Genomic DNA, 24,602 nt, shown 5'->3' with positions numbered 1-24,602 from the left:
CTGAGTCAGGTTTGTAGGCCTCCTTGCTTGGACACACTTTTTCAGTTCTGCCCACAAATGTTCTATAGGATTGAGGTCAGGGCTTTGTGATGGCCACTCCAATACCTTGAGTTTGTTGTCCTTAAGCCATTTTGCCACAACTTTGGAAGTATGCTTGGGGTCATTGTCCATTTGGAAGACTCATTTTCAACCAAGCTTTAACATCTTGACTGATGTCTTGAGATGTTGCTTCAATATATCCACATAATTTTCTTTCCTTACACATAATTTCATGTCCTATTCCAGTACTTCCTCAAATATCACTATTATTGATAACCCACATCATCAAAATTATTCACACTTGTCTTCCTATTTCCACATAATCTGCCATGGTTCACCAGCCCAACAGGGCACACAACTAACCTTCCATTCACACACACACTTGTATGGCCAATACAACTAGGCTCTCACCCCGTTATAGCTATGCAGGGAACCAACCCCGCCGGGATTTACCCCCTAGGACTCACCCTTCGCAGGTTCCAGCCTACGGGGGCTTACTTTCCGGGACTCACCCTATATTTATAGTAATCACAGATATTAATCCACTGGGATTTACTATTGACTTTATAGTACTAGCAGGAACCAACCTACTAGGGAGTTACCCCCTGGGACTTACCCTACAGGGACCAGCCTGTGTGAGTTTACCTTCCGGGCCTTACCATTTACAATAAAGCTACGACCGGTCGTTACACAATGGGCCTATAGAATTAAACTTAGGCTGTCCAGGTCTGTATCCCATAATTAGTTCAGCCAACGATTCTCATCTCCCCAAGATGTCAAAATGAGTGGAAACAGATATAGGAACTAGCCTACCTTGTTTGTTGCCAACTCTGCTCCACTGATGTGGACTCTTTGGTTTGACTACAAATCGTGGTGAACCCTGCTCGCAGTGCATCTGTTAGGTTCTTATTTTTCTGAGTAAATAACTCACGGACGCTAGAGAAGCTTTAACCAAGTTTAATTCTGCCCAAAGGTTCTGTACAGCTGTAATTCAGACAGAAAAACATTTCTCACCATCACAGTTATATACATCCCACTTAAGACACTCCCTCTCTCCAATCCTTAGATCTTATGGTTCAACAGGAAAAGGGTAACAGGATATCTAACCCTTATTACTCCCTTAAGGGGATCTGACCTCACCTCCTGACCTTACCTAATCCACAGATGTACATCTGTCTTTCCTGTATCAACACGGTGCTCTCCTTCTGTCCCTCAACACATTCCAACGCCATCTGTCTTTCCTGTATCAACGCGGTGCTCTCCTTCCGTCCCCCAACACATTCCAACGCCATCTGTCTTTCCTGTATCAACGCGGGCTCCCCCGCCCCCCTCCCGCCTCGCTCCTGTCCGCGGTGCCCCCCGCCCCCAACACATTCCAACGCCATCTGTCTTTCCTGTATCAACACGGTGCTCTCCTTCCGTCCCCCAACACATTCCAACACCATCTGTCTTTCCTGTATCAACACGGTGCTCTCCTTCCGTCCCCCAACACATTCCAACACCATCTGTCTTTCCTGTATCAACGCGGTGCTCTCCTTCTGTCCCCCAACACATTCCAACACCATCTGTCTTTCCTGTATCAACACGGTGCTCTCCTTCCGTCCCCCAACACATTCCAACACCATCTGTCTTTCCTGTATCAACACGGTGCTCTCCTTCTGTCCCCCAACACATTCCAACACCATCTGTCTTTCCTGTATCAACACGGTGCTCTCCTTCTGTCCCCCAACACATTCCAACACCATCTGTCTTTCTACAGAAAACCATTAACTTCTGACATAAAACCCAGTCGTCTCTTTCACTCCTCATATTCTTTGCTTCTTCTCTATCATTTATTTAATATCTCAATGTTCGAAATGTCGAATCCAACAATACGGACCATATGGTCATGTGATATTTAAAACATGACACACAATGTAGTAGGTAAAATGTCCCTTACAGACAGCAATGCAGGCATTGGGGCACTCGCATACACCATGTAAAGGTGAGGGCACTCACAGAGGCCATAGGAAAAGTTGAGGCACTCACAGAGGCCAGAGGAAAGGTTGAGGGCACTCACAGAGGCCAGAGGAAAGGTTGAGGGCACTCACAGAGGCCAGAGGAAAGGTTGAGGGCACTCACAGAGGCCAGAGGAAAGGTTGAGGGCACTCACAGAGGCCAGAGGAAAGGTTGAGGGCACTCACAGAGGCCAGAGGAAAGGTTGAGGCACTCACAGATGCCAGAGGAAGAGTTGAGGCACTCACAGAGGCCAGAGGAAAGGTTGAGGCACTCACAGAGACCAGAGGAAAGGTTGAGGCACTCACAGAGGCCAGAGGAAGGGTTGAGGTACTCACAGAGGCTGTAGACAACGTGGCCAGGCTACAGACATGTTGTGTCTGTAAAATATATGTAGTTGCATTAAGATTATTGAAGGTCATACTGTTATAGAACCAATCAATACAAACCACACTTTTGACAGGTTAGCTTGTATTTTATTTACCTGAGCAGGCTTCCTTGCTAAGTTAAGGTTGGGTCTTGCTGCAGACACGAGAGCCCCCAAAAACTTTGCTTAATGAACTGCAAAACCTAATAGTCACAATTAACGGAGGAGGGAATCAAGTCACCTGTCAAAAGGATTATCTGAATCAGTGTTCACTCATGGCAGCAGAGCCATAGTAGTTGAAGGATTTTTTTTCTTCATATTTACCATTGACAACAAGTTCAATGTAGTCCTCAATGCAGGAGTCTGAACAGCAGACGCAGGCGCTGGTGGAGTTGTGGGTGCCGCCCAGCAGGTCCGCAGTGAATTAAAATCAGTCAGGGCATGATATAGCCAAAGTTAACTAATTTGCCATGATGCTTGATTAGCATACTTGCTTGAATACTGACTAATTTCCCAATAACACCATGTGCTTAAAACATAGGGGGGAAAATACAGAGATAGCGCTATGGTATCTAAATCATTAAATCAGAAAAAGAAATGTTGTTTTAGCTTAAAAGCTTTATTAATGTTACCTCCTGGGGGTGAAATCCACAGACACCTCTCTGAAGCCCCTTTCTGAAGCCCCTCTCTGAAGCCCCTCTCTGAAGCCCCCGAGCAGAGTTGTCCACAAACCTACATTGGGCAATTCTCTACCTGTAACAATACGTAAGGAAGCATGTGTTAGGAAGTCCCAGCTGGTGTCCACCATCTCACACCACTCTCAAGCAGCTCACCCCACTACGCATCCCCCACACCTGAACCCGGGAGTCAAGGGGTGATGAACTCTAGCTCTCTCTGGAACTTTCCTTAACCTGTCGTGATTGGTTGACAAGATCACAGCTTGAGACTTTGACACTGTGTGTAGCCTCTTTGTTACAATATGCCATGACAATTTGATGGCCTAATATTGTAATAAAGTTGCAGTTCATTAGTATTTAAGACCTACATTTAATGACAGGTATTTCTAGTAATACAGTCTGTTTTCTAGATGAACACAAAGTTCAGATGTCATGTGCCTATGCATGGCCATTATCTCTTGTCATAATACATACAGTACCTTCTGAAAGAGGTCATGCCACCTTTTCTTCCTCAGAGCTGGCATGTTGCCGCATCGACAGGCCAAACCCCTGTGGTGGCAAATGTCTGCAAGTGGGACATCCACTCCCTTATGGGGCTGTAACCAACAGGATGAATGTAACACACTACCACAAGAACAATTAGCAATACAATGGAAACCTAATGTAAACTAGGCTAAAACATTTAGCCTACAATAACACATGGTGTTATTGGGAAATTAGTCAGTATTCAAGCAAGTATGCTAATCAAGCATCATGGCAAATTAGTTAACTTTGGCTATATCATGCCCTGACTGATTTTAATTCACAAAGAAATGACCTAGTCAGCTGCACAACTGAATGCATTCAACTGAACTGTGTCTGAATCAGAGAGGTGGGGGGCTGCCTTAATCAACATCATTGGACATTCAACTGAACTGTGTCTGAATCAGAGAGGTGGGGGGCTGCCTTAATCAACATCATTGGACATTCAACTGAACTGTGTCTGAATCAGAGAGGTGGGGGGCTGCCTTAATCAACATCATTGGACATTCAACTGAACTGTGTCTGAATCAGAGAGGTGGGGGGCTGCCTTAATCAACATCATTGGACATTCAACTGAACTGTGTCTGAATCAGAGAGGTGGGGGGCTGCCTTAATCAACATCATTGGACATTCAACTGAACTGTGTCTGAATCAGAGAGGTGGGGGGCTGCCTTAATCAACATCATTGGGACATGGGGAGTCCTAGCCATGCTCAAGACCAGAACGGCAGATTTTCCACCTTGACGGCTCTGGGATTTGAACCAGCAACCTTTCGGATACAGACCCAACACTCTTAACCGCTATGCTACCTGCCGCCCCTCATAGATATATAGGTAATGTGAGCTATGGCTATATACATGATTGGCTTTTGAAATGTAGACATGGAGATGGTGGGTGATTGGACATGGTTGACAGACTAACGTGAGTGAAATATCACCAAACCCCATGCTCTTCCCACTGAGCTACGCAGGACCAAGTCCATGTTTTCCACTTGGAACCCACAGGTTGCTCCACCTTATTCATGGTTTCTTTGTGTGTGAAGGTGGTGGAATTATGAGGGAATTAAATCAAGGTCAGAATACGGTGTATCTGTAGACACACCTGCATGTCTGTGATCTCCACCCCAAATGAATATCTGGCTGGCACCTGCGTTTCTCCATGCTTAAGTTCAAGGTCAGAATGCGTGTAGAGAGAAAAGTGCATAGAAGTGAAATAAATGAAATGTATGTGCTCATAACTCAGGTCTGAATTCCCCCTTCATGAAAAATGATGAAAATGATCATGTGTCTATTCTAATGTTGAATGTTCCCTCAGATGTGAAGAAGTCGGACTTCGTGGACCACAGTGGGACATTTGGTGACAAGAAAGAAATCAACTCAGATGGAAATGTGGAGGGATTGGCGGCTGATTTAAAACTTAACTTGTGCTTAAAACGCTTCAACGAACAAGAGTCGTCCTTTGGCAGACTGAAGAAAGAGGCGGTGGAAGTGAAGGAGTTGGTTAACTACTCGAAAGACAAGTGAGTTGCTCTATACTGTTCATACACTGAGTGTACAAAACATTAAGAACACCTGCTCTTTCCATGACAGACTGACCAGGTGAATCTGGGTGAAAGCTATGATCCCTTATTGATGTCACTTGTTAAATCCACTTCAATCAGTGTAGATGAAGGGGAGGAGACCGGTTACGGGATCGGGATCCCTATACCGGGACGGTTGAGCTAACATGCACTAATGTGATTAGCATGACAGTTGTAAGTAACAGCAAACTTTCCAGGACATAGACATGTCTTATATGTGAATAAAGCTTAAATTCTTGTTAATCTAACTGCACTGTCCAATTTATAGTAGCTATTACAGTGAAAGAATACCATGCTATTGTTTGAGGAGAGTGCACAGTTATATGCTTGAAAATGTATCAATAAACCAATTAGGCACATTTGGGCAGAACAGCAATGCAATGGTTCATTGGATCAGTCTAAAACTCTGCACATACACTGCTGCCATCTAGTGGACAACATCTAAATTGCAGCTAGACTCCTAAGTTATGTAATGGCCTTCCTCTTGCATTTCAAAGATGATGGAACAAAAAGCAAATGTGAAAATGCATGTTTTTTTCTTTGTATTATTTTTCACCAGATCTAATGTGTTATATTCTCCTACATTAATTGTGCCATTCAGAGGGTGAATGGACAAGACAAAAAATGTAGGTGCATTTGAACGGGCTATGGTAGTAGGTGCCAGGCGCTCCGGATTATGCCAAGAACTGCAACGCTGCTAGGATTTTCACGCTCAACAGTTGTGTATCAAGAATGGACCACCACCCAGAGGACATCCAGCCAACTTGACACAACTGTGGGAAGCATTGGAGTCAACATGGGCCAGCATCCCTGTGAAACGCTTTCGACACCTTGTAGCGTCCATGCCCCGACGAATTGAGGCTGTTCTGAGGGTAAACGGGGGCTGTGCAACTCAATATTAGTAAGGTGTAAATGTTTTGTACACTCAGTGTATATTCAGCCTGGCCTAAAAGACGTAACATCGTAAATGTAAATCTGTGACACTCAAATTAGTATGATACATATGGTTACATGAGCCAAAAACAAAAAGAGGAAGGTTGTGTGTTCGAATCACATCATGTTAGCTAACCCTTCTCCTAGCCCTAACTCCTAACCTTAACCCTAACCTCTGACCCTAACCCTAGCGCCTAGCTAACGTTGCCCATCTAGCCACCTAGTTAACGTTAGCCACAGCAAAGTGACATTCGTAACATATCATACGTATTGCAAATTCATAACATATTGTACGAATTGCAATTAGTAACATGTCATACAAATCGTATTTCATATCATATCATACGAAATGAATGATGGACATCCACAAATGAATACATACGAAACGTAACAAATTACACTAAATGGAGAGAGACAGAATTATGTTTACTTCGATCCCTGAGTCCATGTTGGTATGTTAACTACAATCATACGGTTCACCTGCCCAAAGAGTCAATATTTAGACCCAAGACCAGCGGGCAAAATGGATTGCAATGCGGTCATGCTGGCATCTTTTCTGACATCTTGGTCAGGTTGTATACTGGTTGTAAAAAGGACGTTTTCTGGTTGAAGTTCTGTCAGATAACAAAGAAGTGGAACTGTAATGGTTTAGCAATTTCCTCATACTTAGAATACAGCTTAGAATACTCGCTGCTATCACAATCAACATAACACTAAAGAATCGTAGGGTCTAGATTCAATCCAGACCACGGAAGGTCATTTTCACTTGAGACGACATGTAAAGTATGCAGCATTTATGTCCAAATCTAAGGTCATTAACCCTTTAAAAATAGTTTACTAAAGAGATATGATTAAGTATTTTGCCCCCAATGTAATTTCCCTTCATTTAAATTGAGTAACAGCAATTAAACTTTTTATTTAGACACACACCAAATGATCAATAAAATCCTCAAATGTATGACATACTGTACTTAAAGGGTGTGATTAGCTAGTATAACAACAGTTTGCCAATTGAGAGAATGCTAAATGATGTTTTATATGTTTTTAATGAGTGATTTTATAAGGTGGTAACACTAATGACATAAAGAGATATAAAACTATTTGTCATTTTAGGGCTGTATTTAATCCGGATCACGGAAATTCAGCTTTACAGTGTGATTGAAATGCAAAGGCTATTTTTTTTTTTACCCTTATTTTCCCTGATAAACGCTGCATATGTCGGCTCAAAGAGAAATTACCTTTAGAAGTCTATTGCGTAATCCGTAACGCCTCAGTGTTACAGATTGAAGAGAGCCTTTAAAGTGTTTTTCATGGTTGTAAAGGCGAGGGACGTGAAAGACATTGCAGTTCAAAAATAACACTCTAGTAAGAAGCATAACTAGTACCTCACCCACTCTATATTTTGTATAATTTATTTGGGTCCCTCTCCTCCAGACGTCTGGACATGACCCACCCTGTGATCAAGCAGACCCGGGAGAAGCCCAGGGCAGTATTAGGGGTGTTGACGGAGAGGATTATGACATCACAACCATGCCAGGTCACAAACAAAGTCCGGAAGCATGGATATGCAGGAGCCACCGTGAGCGCCTGCGTGGCCCTGAGCGTGAAGGTAGGAGGAAAGATTACCAGGCGTTCTACTGAAGTGAATTATGTTTTCATCATATTTTCATGAGTGGAAAAACATCATAATGTATAACTGACAACACAGATTTACATTATCTCTGTTGCAAAATAGATTTTAATCTCAATAATCTTACTTTATGATAGCTAGGCCAACAGTACATAAATAAAATAAATGTCAGAACCATATTGACAGATCACAGATGACTGTTCAGTAGTGATGAATGCTGTAGCCCTGGTTTCCCACATAGATAATTTCCTGTTTTTATCATTAGAACCACTTCCTGAAGATGTAATGGTGTAGTATAGGTGACTGTCTGGGTTAGAATCTGGGTCGTTTGTGCACCAAACGTCTCTGACTGATTTGACATTTCCTCCACAGGCCTCTATGAAGCAGAGTGGCAGTACTCAGACAGAAAGTGATGTGTCGCTGAAGATTCCTGAATATACTGTCATTGCCTTCAGTCTAATTGAACTCAAGGTCAAACCCAATGGAAAGTTTGGTGAGGAAGTGTATGGTTTATCAATGTCCCAGGTAAAGCTGCATGGTTAAGTACCATGATAAAGTACACAGCCAGCGTCTATGTTCCTCAGTGTATTTAGTACAGCCACTGTATCTGTCTGTGTGTGACTGGTTATGACTGTTGTCTGCTCTTGTCCACAGAGCTGTGCCTCATCCGCAACAATGGGGGCTTTGAAAAAGTTAGGTCAAATTACGAGATGGAAGAGGATGGAATTATGGGCCTGAGAGGCGACTTTGCTCCCAACAGCCCCCTAAATCTGAACAAAGGTAATAATAATTCCAGTGGAGGGTAATGTCTCCTGTCTAGTGGTCAACATGTAGTCTACTGAATGGAACGTCTGGTCAACATGTAGTCTACTGAATGGAACATCTGGTCAACAAGTAGTCTACTGAATGGAACATCTGGTCAACATGTAGTCTACTGAATGGAACATCTGGTCAACATGTAATGTAGTCTACTGAATGGAACGTCTGGTGAACATGTAGTCTACTGAATGGAACATCTGGTCAACATGTAATGTAGTCTACTGAATGGAACGTCTGGTCAACATGTAATGTAGTCTACTGAATGGAACGTCTGGTCAACATGTAGTCTACTGAATGGAACGTTTGGTCAACATGTAATGTAGTCTACTGAATGGAACGTCTGGTCAACATGTAATGTAGTCTACTGAATGGAACATCTGGTCAACATGTAGTCTACTGAATGGAACATTTGGTCAACATGTAATGTAGTCTACTGAATGGAACGTCTGGTCAACATGTAGTCTACTGAATGGAACGTCTGGTCAACATGTAGTCTACTGAATGGAACATCTGGTCAACATGTAATGTAGTCTACTGAATGGAACGTTTGGTCAACATGTAATGTAGTCTACTGAATGGAACGTCTGGTCAACATGTAATGTAGTCTACTGAATGGAACGTCTGGTCAACATGTAATGTAGTCTACTGAATGGAACGTCTGGTCAACATGTAGTCTACTGAATGGAACGTCTGGTCAACATGTAATGTAGTCTACTGAATGGAACGTTTGGTCAACATGTAATGTAGTCTACTGAATGGAATGTTTGGTGAACATGTAGTCTACTGAATGGAACGTTTGGTCAAAATGTAATGGAGTCTACTGAATGGAACATCTGGTCAACATGTAGTCTACTGAATGGAACGTTTGGTCAACATGTAATGTAGTCTACTGAATGGAACGTCTGGTCAACATGTAATGTAGTCTACTGAATGGAACGTCTGGTCAACATGTAGTCTACTGAATGGAACGTCTGGTCAACATGTAATGTAGTCTACTGAATGGAACGTTTGGTCAACATGTAATGTAGTCTACTGAATGGAATGTTTGGTGAACATGTAGTCTACTGAATGGAACGTTTGGTCAAAATGTAATGGAGTCTACTGAATGGAACATCTGGTCAACATGTAGTCTACTGAATGGAACGTTTGGTCAACATGTAATGTAGTCTACTGAATGGAACGTCTGGTCAACATGTAATGTAGTCTACTGAATGGAACATCTGGTCAACATGTAGTCTACTGAATGGAACATCTGGTCAACATGTAATGTAGTCTACTGAATGGAACGTCTGGTCAACATGTAGTCTACTGAATGGAACATCTGGTCAACATGTAATGTAGTCTACTGAATGGAACGTCTGGTCAACATGTAATGTAGTCTACTGAATGGAACGTCTGGTCAACATGTAATGTAGTCTACAGAATGGAACGTCTGGTCAACATGTAGTCTACTGAAAGGAACGTTTGGTCAACATGTAATGTAGTCTACTGAATGGAACGTCTGGTCAACATGTAATGTAGTCTACTGAATGGAACATCTGGTCAACATGTAGTCTACTGAATGGAACATTTGGTCAACATGTAATGTAGTCTACTGAATGGAACGTCTGGTCAACATGTAGTCTACTGAATGGAACGTCTGGTCAACATGTAATGTAGTCTACTGAATGGAACGTCTGGTCAACATGTAGTCTACTGAATGGAACATCTGGTCAACATGTAATGTAGTCTACTGAATGGAACGTCTGGTCAACATGTAATGTAGTCTACTGAATGGAACGTCTGGTCAACATGTAATGTAGTCTACTGAATGGAACCTCTGGTCAACATGTAATGTAGTCTACTGAATGGAACGTCTGGTCAACATGTAGTCTACTGAATGGAACGTCTGGTCAACATGTAATGTAGTCTACTGAATGGAACGTTTGGTCAACATGTAATGTAGTCTACTGAATGGAATGTTTGGTGAACATGTAGTCTACTGAATGGAACGTTTGGTCAACATGTAATGTAGTCTACTGAATGGAACATCTGGTCAACATGTAGTCTACTGAATGGAACGTTTGGTCAACATGTAATGTAGTCTACTGAATGGAACGTCTGGTCAACATTTAATGTAGTCTACTGAATGGAACATCTTGTCAACATGTAGTCTACTGAATGGAACGTTTGGTCAACATGTAATGTACTTTACTGAATGGAACGTCTGGTCAACATGTAATGTAGTCTACTGAATGGAAAGTCTGGTCAACATGTAATGTAGTCTACTGAATGGAACGTCTGGTCAACATGTAGTCTACTGAATGGAACATCTGGTCAACATGTAATGTAGTCTACTGAATGGAACGTCTGGTCAACATGTAATGTAGTCTACTGAATGGAACGTCTGGTCAACATGTAATGTAGTCTACTGAATGGAACGTCTGGTCAACATGTAATGTAGTCTACTGAATGGAACGTCTGGTCAACATGTAATGTAGTCTACTGAATGGAACATCTGGTCAACATGTAGTCTACTGAATGGAACGTTTGGTCAACATGTAATGTAGTCTACTGAATGGAACGTCTGGTCATCATGTAATGTAGTCTACTGAATGGAACGTCTGGTCAACATGTAGTCTACTGAATGGAATGTCTGGTCAACATGTAATGTAGTCTACTGAATGGAACGTTTGGTCAACATGTAATGTAGTCTACTGAATGGAAAATCTGGTCAACATGTAATGGAGTCTTCTGAATGGAACATCTGGTCAACATGTAGTCTACTGAATGGAACGTTTGGTCAGCATGTAATGTAGTCTACTGAATGGAATGTTTGGTGAACATGTAGTCTACTGAATGGAACGTTTGGTCAACATGTAATGTAGTCTACTGAATGGAACATCTGGTCAACATGTAGTCTACTGAATGGAACGTTTGGTCAACATGTAATGTAGTCTACTGAATGGCACGTCTGGTCAACATGTAATGTAGTCTACTGAATGGAACATCTGGTCAACATGTAGTCTACTGAATGGAACATCTGGTCAACATGTAATGTAGTCTACTGAATGGAACGTCTGGTCAACATGTAATGTAGTCTACTGAATGGAACCTCTGGTCAACATGTAATGTAGTCTACTGAATGGAACGTCTGGTCAACATGTAGTCTACTGAATGGAACGTCTGGTCAACATGTAATGTAGTCTACTGAATGGAACGTTTGGACAACATGTAATGTAGTCTACTGAATGGAATGTTTGGTGAACATGTAGTCTACTGAATGGAACGTTTGGTCAACATGTAATGTAGTCTACTGAATGGAACATCTGGTCAACATGTAGTCTACTGAATGGAACGTTTGGTCAACATGTAATGTAGCCTACTGAATGGAACGTCTGGTCAACATTTAATGTAGTCTACTGAATGGAACATCTTGTCAACATGTAGTCTACTGAATGGAACGTTTTGTCAACATGTAATGTACTTTACTCAATGGAACGTCTGGTCAACATGTAATGTAGTCTACTGAATGGAAAGTCTGGTCAACATGTAATGTAGTCTACTGAATGGAACGTCTGGTCAACATGTAGTCTACTGAATGGAACATCTGGTCAACATGTAATGTAGTCTACTGAATGGAACGTCTGGTCAACATGTAATGTAGTCTACTGAATGGAACGTCTGGTCAACATGTAATGTAGTCTACTGAATGGAACGTCTGGTCAACATGTAATGTAGTCTACTGAATGGAACGTCTGGTCAACATGTAATGTAGTCTACTGAATGGAACATCTGGTCAACATGTAGTCTACTGAATGGAACGTTTGGTCAACATGTAATGTAGTCTACTGAATGGAACGTCTGGTCATCATGTAATGTAGTCTACTGAATGGAACGTCTGGTCAACATGTAGTCTACTGAATGGAATGTCTGGTCAACATGTAATGTAGTCTACTGAATGGAAAATCTGGTCAACATGTAATGGAGTCTTCTGAATGGAACATCTGGTCAACATGTAGTCTACTGAATGGAACGTTTGGTCAACATGTAATGTAGTCTACTGAATGGAACGTCTGGTCATCATGTAATGTAGTCTACTGAATGGAACGTCTGGTCAACATGTAATGTAGTCTACTGAATGGAACATCTGGTCAACATGTAATGTAGTCTACTGAATGGAACGTCTGGTCAACATGTAGTCTACTGAATGGAATGTCTGGTCAACATGTAATGTAGTCTACTGAATGGAACTTCTGGTCAACTTGAAATCTACTGAATGGAATGTCTGGTCAACATGTAGTCTACTGAATGGAACGTCTGGTCAACATGTAGTCTACTGAATGGAACATCTGGTCAACATGTAATGTAGTCTACTGAATGGAACGTCTGGTCAACATGTAGTCTACTGAAGGGAACGTCCGGTCAACATGTAATGTAGTCTACTGAATGGAACGTCTGGTCAACATGTAGTCTACTGAATGGAACGTCTGGTCAACATGTAATGTAGTCTGCTGAATGGAACATCTGGTCAACATGTAATGTAGTCTACTGAATGGAACGTCTGGTCAACATGTAATGTAGTCTACTGAATGGAACGTCTGGTCAACATGTAGTCTACTGAATGGAATGTCTGGTCAACATGTAATGTAGTCTACTGAATGCAACGTCTGGTCAACATGTAGTCTACTGAATGGAATGCCTGGTCAACATGTAGTCTACTGAATGGAACATCTAGTCAACATGTAGTCTACTGAATGGAACATCTGGTCAACATGTAGTCTACTGAATGGAACGTTTGGTCAACATGTAATGTAGTCTACTGAATGGAACTTCTGGTCAACATGTAATGTAGTCTACTGAATGGAACGTCTGGTCAACATGTAATGTAGTCTACTGAATTGAACGTCTGGTCAACATGTAATGTAGTCTACTGAATGGAACGTCTGGTCAACATGTAGTCTACTGAATGGAACGTCTGGTCAACATGTAATGTAGTCTACTGAATGGAATGTTTGGTGAACATGTAGTCTACTGAATGGAACGTTTGGTCAACATGTAATGTAGTCTACTGAATGGAACATCTAGTCAACATGTAGTCTACTGAATGGAACGTTTGGTCAACATGTAATGTAGTCTACTGAATGGAACGTCTGGTCAACATGTAATGTAGTCTACTGAATGGAACGTTTGGTCAACATGTAATGTAGTCTACTGAATGGAACGTTTGGTCAACATGTAATGTAGTCTACTGAATGGAACGTCTGGTCAACATGTAATGTAGTCTACTGAATGGAACGTCTGGTCAACATGTAGTCTACTGAATGGAATGTCTGGTCAACATGTAATGTTGTCTACTGAATGGAACGTTTGGTCAACATGTAATGTAGTCTACTGAATGGAACATCTGGTCAACATGTAGTCTACTGAATGGAACGTTTGGTCAACATGTAATGTAGTCTACTGAATGGAACGTCTGGTCAACATGTAATGTAGTCTACTGAATGGAACATCTGGTCAACATGTAGTCTACTGAATGGAACGTTTGGTCAGCATGTAATGTAGTCTACTGAATGGAATGTTTGGTGAACATGTAGTCTACTGAATGGAACGTCTGGTCAACATGTAATGTAGTCTACTGAATGGAACGTCTGGTCAACATGTAATGTAGTCTACTGAATGGAACGTCTGGTCAACATGTAATGTAGTCTACTGAATGGAACGTCTGGTCAACATGTAATGTAGTCTACTGAATGGAACATCTGGTCAACATGTAGTCTACTGAATGGAACGTTTGGTCAACATGTAATGTAGTCTACTGAATGGAACGTCTGGTCATCATGTAATGTAGTCTACTGAATGGAACGTCTGGTCAACATGTAGTCTACTGAATGGAATGTCTGGTCAACATGTAATGTAGTCTACTGAATGGAACGTTTGGTCAACATGTAATGTAGTCTACTGAATGGAAAATCTGGTCAACATGTAATGGAGTCTTCTGAATGGAACATCTGGTCAACATGTAGTCTACTGAATGGAACGTTTGGTCAGCATGTAATGTAGTCTACTGAATGGAATGTTTGGTGAACATGTAGTCTACTGAATGGAACGTTTGGTCAACATGTAATGTAGTCTACTGAATGGAACATCTGGTCAACATGTAGTCTACTGAATGGAACGTTTGGTCAACATGTAATGTAGTCTACTGAATGGCACGTCTGGTCAACATGTAATGTAGTCTACTGAATGGAACATCTGGTCAACATGTAGTCTACTGAATGGAACATCTGGTCAACATGTAATGTAGTCTACTGAATGGAACGTCTGGTCAACATGTAATGTAGTCTACTGAATGGAACCTCTGGTCAACATGTAATGTAGTCTACTGAATGGAACGTCTGGTCAACATGTAGTCTACTGAATGGAACGTCTGGTCAACATGTAATGTAGTCTACTGAATGGAACGTTTGGTCAACATGTAATGTAGTCTACTGAATGGAATGTTTGGTGAACATGTAGTCTACTGAATGGAACGTTTGGTCAACATGTAATGTAGTCTACTGAATGGAACATCTGGTCAACATGTAGTCTACTGAATGGAACGTTTGGTCAACATGTAATGTAGCCTACTGAATGGAACGTCTGGTCAACATTTAATGTAGTCTACTGAATGGAACATCTTGTCAACATGTAGTCTACTGAATGGAACGTTTTGTCAACATGTAATGTACTTTACTCAATGGAACGTCTGGTCAACATGTAATGTAGTCTACTGAATGGAAAGTCTGGTCAACATGTAATGTAGTCTACTGAATGGAACGTCTGGTCAACATGTAGTCTACTGAATGGAACATCTGGTCAACATGTAATGTAGTCTACTGAATGGAACGTCTGGTCAACATGTAATGTAGTCTACTGAATGGAACGTCTGGTCAACATGTAATGTAGTCTACTGAATGGAACGTCTGGTCAACATGTAATGTAGTCTACTGAATGGAACGTCTGGTCAACATGTAATGTAGTCTACTGAATGGAACATCTGGTCAACATGTAGTCTACTGAATGGAACGTTTGGTCAACATGTAATGTAGTCTACTGAATGGAACGTCTGGTCATCATGTAATGTAGTCTACTGAATGGAACGTCTGGTCAACATGTAGTCTACTGAATGGAATGTCTGGTCAACATGTAATGTAGTCTACTGAATGGAAAATCTGGTCAACATGTAATGGAGTCTTCTGAATGGAACATCTGGTCAACATGCAGTCTACTGAATGGAACGTTTGGTCAACATGTAATGTAGTCTACTGAATGGAACGTCTGGTCATCATGTAATGTAGTCTACTGAATGGAACGTCTGGTCAACATGTAATGTAGTCTACTGAATGGAACATCTGGTCAACATGTAATGTAGTCTACTGAATGGAACGTCTGGTCAACATGTAGTCTACTGAATGGAATGTCTGGTCAACATGTAATGTAGTCTACTGAATGGAACTTCTGGTCAACTTGAAATCTACTGAATGGAATGTCTGGTCAACATGTAGTCTACTGAATGGAACGTCTGGTCAACATGTAGTCTACTGAATGGAACATCTGGTCAACATGTAATGTAGTCTACTGAATGGAACGTCTGGTCAACATGTAGTCTACTGAAGGGAACGTCCGGTCAACATGTAATGTAGTCTACTGAATGGAACGTCTGGTCAACATGTAGTCTACTGAATGGAACGTCTGGTCAACATGTAATGTAGTCTGCTGAATGGAACATCTGGTCAACATGTAATGTAGTCTACTGAATGGAACGTCTGGTCAACATGTAATGTAGTCTACTGAATGGAACGTCTGGTCAACATGTAGTCTACTGAATGGAATGTCTGGTCAACATGTAATGTAGTCTACTGAATGCAACGTCTGGTCAACATGTAGTCTACTGAATGGAATGCCTGGTCAACATGTAGTCTACTGAATGGAACATCTAGTCAACATGTAGTCTACTGAATGGAACATCTGGTCAACATGTAGTCTACTGAATGGAACGTTTGGTCAACATGTAATGTAGTCTACTGAATGGAACTTCTGGTCAACATGTAATGTAGTCTACTGAATGGAACGTCTGGTCAACATGTAATGTAGTCTACTGAATTGAACGTCTGGTCAACATGTAATGTAGTCTACTGAATGGAACGTCTGGTCAACATGTAGTCTACTGAATGGAACGTCTGGTCAACATGTAATGTAGTCTACTGAATGGAATGTTTGGTGAACATGTAGTCTACTGAATGGAACGTTTGGTCAACATGTAATGTAGTCTACTGAATGGAACATCTAGTCAACATGTAGTCTACTGAATGGAACGTTTGGTCAACATGTAATGTAGTCTACTGAATGGAACGTCTGGTCAACATGTAATGTAGTCTACTGAATGGAACGTTTGGTCAACATGTAATGTAGTCTACTGAATGGAACGTTTGGTCAACATGTAATGTAGTCTACTGAATGGAACGTCTGGTCAACATGTAATGTAGTCTACTGAATGGAACGTCTGGTCAACATGTAGTCTACTGAATGGAATGTCTGGTCAACATGTAATGTTGTCTACTGAATGGAACGTTTGGTCAACATGTAATGTAGTCTACTGAATGGAACATCTGGTCAACATGTAGTCTACTGAATGGAACGTTTGGTCAACATGTAATGTAGTCTACTGAATGGAACGTCTGGTCAACATGTAATGGAGTCTACTGAATGGAACATCTGGTCAACATGTAGTCTACTGAATGGAACGTTTGGTCAGCATGTAATGTAGTCTACTGAATGGAATGTTTGGTGAACATGTAGTCTACTGAATGGAACGTTTTGTCAACATGTAATGTACTCTACTGAATGGAACATCTAGTCAACATGTAGTCTACTGAATGGAACGTTTGGTCAACATGTAATGTAGTCTACTGAATGGAATGCCTGGTCAACATGTAATGTAGTCTACTGAATGGAACATCTGGTCAACATGTAGTCTACTGAATGGAACGTTTGGTCAACATGTAATGTAGTCTACTGAATGGAACGTCTGGTCAACATGTAATGTAGTCTACTGAATGGAACATCTGGTCAACATGTAGTCTACTGAATGGAACGTTTGGTGAACATGTAATGTAGTCTACTGAATGGAACGTTTGGTGAACATGTAATGTAGTCTACTGAATGGAACGTCTGGTCAACATGTAATGTAGTCTACTGAATGGAACGTCTGGTCAACATGTAATGTAGTCTACTGAATGGAACATCTGGTCAACATGTAATGTAGTCTACTGAATGGAACGTCTGGTCAACATGTAGTCTACTGAATGGAATGTCTGGTCAACATGTAATGTAGTCTACTGAATGGAACTTCTGGTCAACTTGAAATCTACTGAATGGAATGTCTGGTCAACATGTAGTCTACTGAATGGAATGTCTGGTCAACATGTAGTCTACTGAATGGAACATCTGGTCAACATGTAATGTAGTCTACTGAATGGAACGTCTGGTCAACATGTAGTCTACTGAAGGGAACGTCCGGTCAACATGTAATGTAGTCTACTGAATGGAACGTCTGGTCAACATGTAGTCTACTGAATGGAACGTCTGGTCAACATGTAATGTAGTCTGCTGAATGGAACATCTGGTCAACATGTAATGTAGTCTACTGAATGGAACGTCTGGTCAACATGTAATGTAGTCTACTGAATGGAACGTCTGGTCAACATGTAGTCTACTGAATGGAATGTCTGGTCAACATGTAATGTAGTCTACTGAATGCAACGTCTGGTCAACATGTAGTCTACTGAATGGAATGCCTGGTCAACATGTAGTCTACTGAATGGAACATCTAGTCAACATGTAGTCTACTGAATGGAACATCTGGTCAACATGTAGTCTACTGAATGGAACGTTTGGTCAACATGTAATGTAGTCTACTGAATGGAACTTCTGGTCAACATGTAATGTAGTCTACTGAATGGAACGTCTGGTCAACATGTAATGTAGTCTACTGAATGGAACGTCTGGTCAACATGTAATGTAGTCTACTGAATGGAACGTCTGGTCAACATGTAGTCTACTGAATGGAACGTCTGGTCAACATGTAATGTAGTCTACTGAATGGAACGTTTGGTCAACATGTAATGTAGTCTACTGAATGGAATGTTTGGTGAACATGTAGTCTACTGAATGGAACGTTTGGTCAACATGTAATGTAGTCTACTGAATGGAACATCTGGTCAACATGTAGTCTACTGAATGGAACGTTTGGTCAACATGTACTTTAGTCTACTGAATGGAACGTCTGGTCAACATGTAATGTAGTCTACTGAATGGAACATCTGGTCAACATGTAGTCTACTGAATGGAACATCTGGTCAACATGTAATGTAGTCTACTGAATGGAACATCTGGTCAACATGTAGTCTACTGAATGGAACATCTGGTCAACATGTAATGTAGTCTACTGAATGGAACGTCTGGTCAACATGTAATGTAGTCTACTGAATGGAACGTCTGGTCAACATGTAATGTAGTCTACTGAATGGAAAGTCTGGTCAACATGTAATGTAGTCTACTGAATGGAACGTCTGGTCAACATGTAGTCTACTGAATGGAACATCTGGTCAACATGTAATGTAGTCTACTGAATGGAACGTCTGGTCAACATGTAATGTAGTCTACTGAATGGAACGTCTGGTCAACATGTAATGTAGTCTACTGAATGGAACGTCTGGTCAACATGTAATGTAGTCTACTGAATGGAACGTCTGGTCAACATGTAATGTAGTCTACTGAATGGAACATCTGGTCAACATGTAGTCTACTGAATGGAACGTTTGGTCAACATGTAATGTAGTCTACTGAATGGAACGTCTGGTCATCATGTAATGTAGTCTACTGAATGGAACGTCTGGTCAACATGTAGTCTACTGAATGGAATGTCTGGTCAACATGTAATGTAGTCTACTGAATGGAAAATCTGGTCAACATGTAATGGAGTCTTCTGAATGGAACATCTGGTCAACATGTAGTCTACTGAATGGAACGTCTGGTCAACATGTAATGTAGTCTACTGAATGGAATGTTTGGTGAACATGTAGTCTACTGAATGGAACGTTTGGTCAACATGTAATGTAGTCTACTGAATGGAACATCTAGTCAACATGTAGTCTACTGAATGGAACGTTTGGTCAACATGTAATGTAGTCTACTGAATGGAACGTCTGGTCAACATGTAATGTAGTCTACTGAATGGAACATCTGGTCAACATCTAGTCTACTGAATGGAACGTTTGGTCAACATGTAATGTAGTCTACTGAATGGAACGTTTGGTCAACATGTAATGTAGTCTACTGAATGGAACGTCTGGTCAACATGTAATGTAGTCTACTGAATGGAACGTCTGGTCAACATGTAGTCTACTGAATGGAATGTCTGGTCAACATGTAATGTTGTCTACTGAATGGAACGTTTGGTCAACATGTAATGTAGTCTACTGAATGGAACATCTGGTCAACATGTAGTCTACTGAATGGAACGTTTGGTCAACATGTAATGTAGTCTACTGAATGGAACGTCTGGTCAACATGTAATGGAGTCTACTGAATGGAACATCTGGTCAACATGTAGTCTACTGAATGGAACGTTTGGTCAGCATGTAATGTAGTCTACTGAATGGAATGTTTGGTGAACATGTAGTCTACTGAATGGAACGTTTTGTCAACATGTAATGTACTCTACTGAATGGAACATCTAGTCAACATGTAGTCTACTGAATGGAACGTTTGGTCAACATGTAATGTAGTCTACTGAATGGAATGCCTGGTCAACATGTAATGTAGTCTACTGAATGGAACATCTGGTCAACATGTAGTCTACTGAATGGAACGTTTGGTCAACATGTAATGTAGTCTACTGAATGGAACGTTTGGTCAACATGTAATGTAGTCTACTGAATGGAACATCTGGTCAACATGTAGTCTACTGAATGGAACGTTTGGTGAACATGTAATGTAGTCTACTGAATGGAACGTTTGGTGAACATGTAATGTAGTCTACTGAATGGAACGTCCGGTCAACATGTAATGTAGTCTACTGAATGGAACGTCTGGTCAACATGTAATGTAGTCTACTGAATGGAACATCTGGTCAACATGTAATGTAGTCTACTGAATGGAACGTCTGGTCAACATGTAGTCTACTGAATGGAATGTCTGGTCAACATGTAATGTAGTCTACTGAATGGAACTTCTGGTCAACTTGAAATCTACTGAATGGAATGTCTGGTCAACATGTAGTCTACTGAATGGAACGTCTGGTCAACATGTAGTCTACTGAATGGAACATCTGGTCAACATGTAATGTAGTCTACTGAATGGAACGTCTGGTCAACATGTAGTCTACTGAAGGGAACGTCCGGTCAACATGTAATGTAGTCTACTGAATGGAACGTCTGGTCAACATGTAGTCTACTGAATGGAACGTCTGGTCAACATGTAATGTAGTCTGCTGAATGGAACATCTGGTCAACATGTAATGTAGTCTACTGAATGGAACGTCTGGTCAACATGTAATGTAGTCTACTGAATGGAACGTCTGGTCAACATGTAGTCTACTGAATGGAATGTCTGGTCAACATGTAATGTAGTCTACTGAATGCAACGTCTGGTCAACATGTAGTCTACTGAATGGAATGCCTGGTCAACATGTAGTCTACTGAATGGAACATCTAGTCAACATGTAGTCTACTGAATGGAACATCTGGTCAACATGTAATGTAGTCTACTGAATGGAACGTCTGGTCAACATGTAATGTAGTCTACTGAATGGAACTTCTGGTCAACATGTAATGTAGTCTACTGAATGGAACGTCTGGTCAACATGTAATGTAGTCTACTGAATGGAACGTCTGGACAACATGTAATGTAGTCTACTGAATGGAACGTCTGGTCAACATGTAGTCTACTGAATGGAACGTCTGGTCAACATGTAATGTAGTCTACTGAATGGAACGTTTGGTCAACATGTGATGTAGTCTACAGAATGGAATGTTTGGTGAACATGTAGTCTACTGAATGGAACGTTTGGTCAACATGTAATGTAGTCTACTGAATGGAACATCTGGTCAACATGTAGTCTACTGAATGGAACGTTTGGTCAACATGTACTTTAGTCTACTGAATGGAACGTCTGGTCAACATGTAGTCTACTGAATGGAACATCTGGTCAACATGTAATGTAGTCTACTGAATGGAACATCTGGTCAACATGTAGTCTACTGAATGGAACATCTGGTCAACATGTAATGTAGTCTACTGAATGGAACGTCTGGTCAACATGTAATGTAGTCTACTGAATGGAACGTCTGGTCAACATGTAGTCTACTGAATGGAACGTCTGGTCAACATGTAATGTAGTCTACTGAATGGAACGTTTGGTCAGCATGTAATGTAGTCTACTGAATGGAATGTTTGGTGAACATGTAGTCTACTGAATGGAACGTTTGGTCAACATGTAATGTAGTCTACTGAATGGAACATCTGGTCAACATGTAGTCTACTGAATGGAACGTTTGGTCAACATGTAATGTAGCCTACTGAATGGAACGTCTGGTCAACATGTAATGTAGTCTACTGAATGGAACATCTGGTCAACATGTAGTCTACTGAATGGAACGTTTGGTCAACATGTAATGTACTCTACTGAATGGAACGTCTGGTCAACATGTAATGTAGTCTACTGAATGGAACGTCTGGTCAACATGTAATGTAGTCTACTGAATGGAAAGTCTGGTCAACATGTAGTCTACTGAATGGAACATCTGGTCAACATGTAATGTAGTCTACTGAATGGAACGTCTGGTCAACATGTAATGTAGTCTACTGAATGGAACGTTTGGTCAGCATGTAATGTAGTCTACTGAATGGAATGTTTGGTGAACATGTAGTCTACTGAATGGAACGTTTGGTCAACATGTAATGTAGTCTACTGAATGGAACATCTGGTCAACATGTAGTCTACTGAATGGAACGTTTGGTCAACATGTAATGTAGCCTACTGAATGGAACGTCTGGTCAACATGTAATGTAGTCTACTGAATGGAACATCTGGTCAACATGTAGTCTACTGAATGGAACGTTTGATCAACATGTAATGTACTCTACTGAATGGAACGTCTGGTCAACATGTAATGTAGTCTACTGAATGGAACGTCTGGTCAACATGTAATGTAGTCTACTGAATGGAAAGTCTGGTCAACATGTAGTCTACTGAATGGAACATCTGGTCAACATGTAATGTAGTCTACTGAATGGAACATCTGGTCAACATGTAATGTAGTCTACTGAATGGAACGTCTGGTCATCATGTAGTCTACTGAATGGAATGTCTGGTCAACATGTAGTCTACTGAATGGAATGTCTGGTCAACATGTAGTCTACTGAATGGAACATCTGGTCAACATGTAATGTAGTCTACTGAATGGAACGTCTGGTCAACATGTAGTCTACTGAATGGAACGTTTGGTCAACATTTAATGTAGTCTACTGAATGGAACATCTGGTCAACATGTAATATAGTCTACTGAATGGAACGTCTGGTCAACATGTAGTCTACTGAATGGAACATCTGGTCAACATGTAATGTAGTCTACTGAATGGAACGTCTGGTCAACATGTAATGTAGTCTACTGAATGGAACATCTGGTCAACATGTAATGTAGTCTACTGAATGGAACGTCTGGTCAACATGTAGTCTACTGAATGGAATGTCTGGTCAACATGTAATGTAGTCTACTGAATGGAACTTCTGGTCAACTTGAAATCTACTGAATGGAATGTCTGGTCAACATGTAGTCTACTGAATGGAACGTCTGGTCAACATGTAGTCTACTGAATGGAACATCTGGTCAACATGTAATGTAGTCTACTGAATGGAACGTCTGGTCAACATGTAGTCTACTGAAGGGAACGTCCGGTCAACATGTAATGTAGTCTACTGAATGGAACGTCTGGTCAACATGTAGTCTACTGAATGGAACGTCTGGTCAACATGTAATGTAGTCTGCTGAATGGAACATCTGGTCAACATGTAATGTAGTCTACTGAATGGAACGTCTGGTCAACATGTAATGTAGTCTACTGAATGGAACGTCTGGTCAACATGTAGTCTACTGAATGGAATGTCTGGTCAACATGTAATGTAGTCTACTGAATGCAACGTCTGGTCAACATGTAGTCTACTGAATGGAATGCCTGGTCAACATGTAGTCTACTGAATGGAACATCTAGTCAACATGTAGTCTACTGAATGGAACATCTGGTCAACATGTAATGTAGTCTACTGAATGGAACGTCTGGTCAACATGTAATGTAGTCTACTGAATGGAACTTCTGGTCAACATGTAATGTAGTCTACTGAATGGAACGTCTGGTCAACATGTAATGTAGTCTACTGAATGGAACGTCTGGACAACATGTAATGTAGTCTACTGAATGGAACGTCTGGTCAACATGTAGTCTACTGAATGGAACGTCTGGTCAACATGTAATGTAGTCTACTGAATGGAACGTTTGGTCAACATGTGATGTAGTCTACTGAATGGAATGTTTGGTGAACATGTAGTCTACTGAATGGAACGTTTGGTCAACATGTAATGTAGTCTACTGAATGGAACATCTGGTCAACATGTAGTCTACTGAATGGAACGTTTGGTCAACATGTACTTTAGTCTACTGAATGGAACGTCTGGTCAACATGTAGTCTACTGAATGGAACATCTGGTCAACATGTAATGTAGTCTACTGAATGGAACATCTGGTCAACATGTAGTCTACAGAATGGAACATCTGGTCAACATGTAATGTAGTCTACTGAATGGAACGTCTGGTCAACATGTAATGTAGTCTACTGAATGGAACGTCTGGTCAACATGTAGTCTACTGAATGGAACGTCTGGTCAACATGTAATGTAGTCTACTGAATGGAACGTTTGGTCAGCATGTAATGTAGTCTACTGAATGGAATGTTTGGTGAAC

At 41.0% G+C, this 24,602-nt stretch overlaps 1 protein-coding gene across 3 annotated transcripts in view; it reads left to right on the top strand.

The window, feature by feature from the left end:
* Positions 1-24,602, top strand: part of LOC106595550 (gasdermin-E) — an 84,948-nt gene that overhangs the window by 7,104 nt on the left and 53,242 nt on the right. For all 3 annotated transcript variants that reach the window (XM_045697133.2, XM_082959611.1, XM_082959610.1), the window contains exons 3-6: positions 4,915-5,119; positions 7,547-7,721; positions 8,115-8,235; positions 8,397-8,522. In XM_045697133.2, coding sequence (XP_045553089.2) covers positions 4,915-5,119; positions 7,547-7,721; positions 8,115-8,235; positions 8,397-8,522 — 627 coding nt within the window. The remainder of the gene's footprint in view (positions 1-4,914; positions 5,120-7,546; positions 7,722-8,114; positions 8,236-8,396; positions 8,523-24,602) is intronic.

Source organism: Salmo salar, chromosome 02 (assembly GCF_965601325.2).
Source record: "Salmo salar chromosome 02, fSalSal1, whole genome shotgun sequence".
NCBI classification, from domain to species: Eukaryota; Metazoa; Chordata; class Actinopteri; order Salmoniformes; family Salmonidae; genus Salmo; species Salmo salar.
This window is presented reverse-complemented; position numbering and strand designations above follow the sequence as displayed.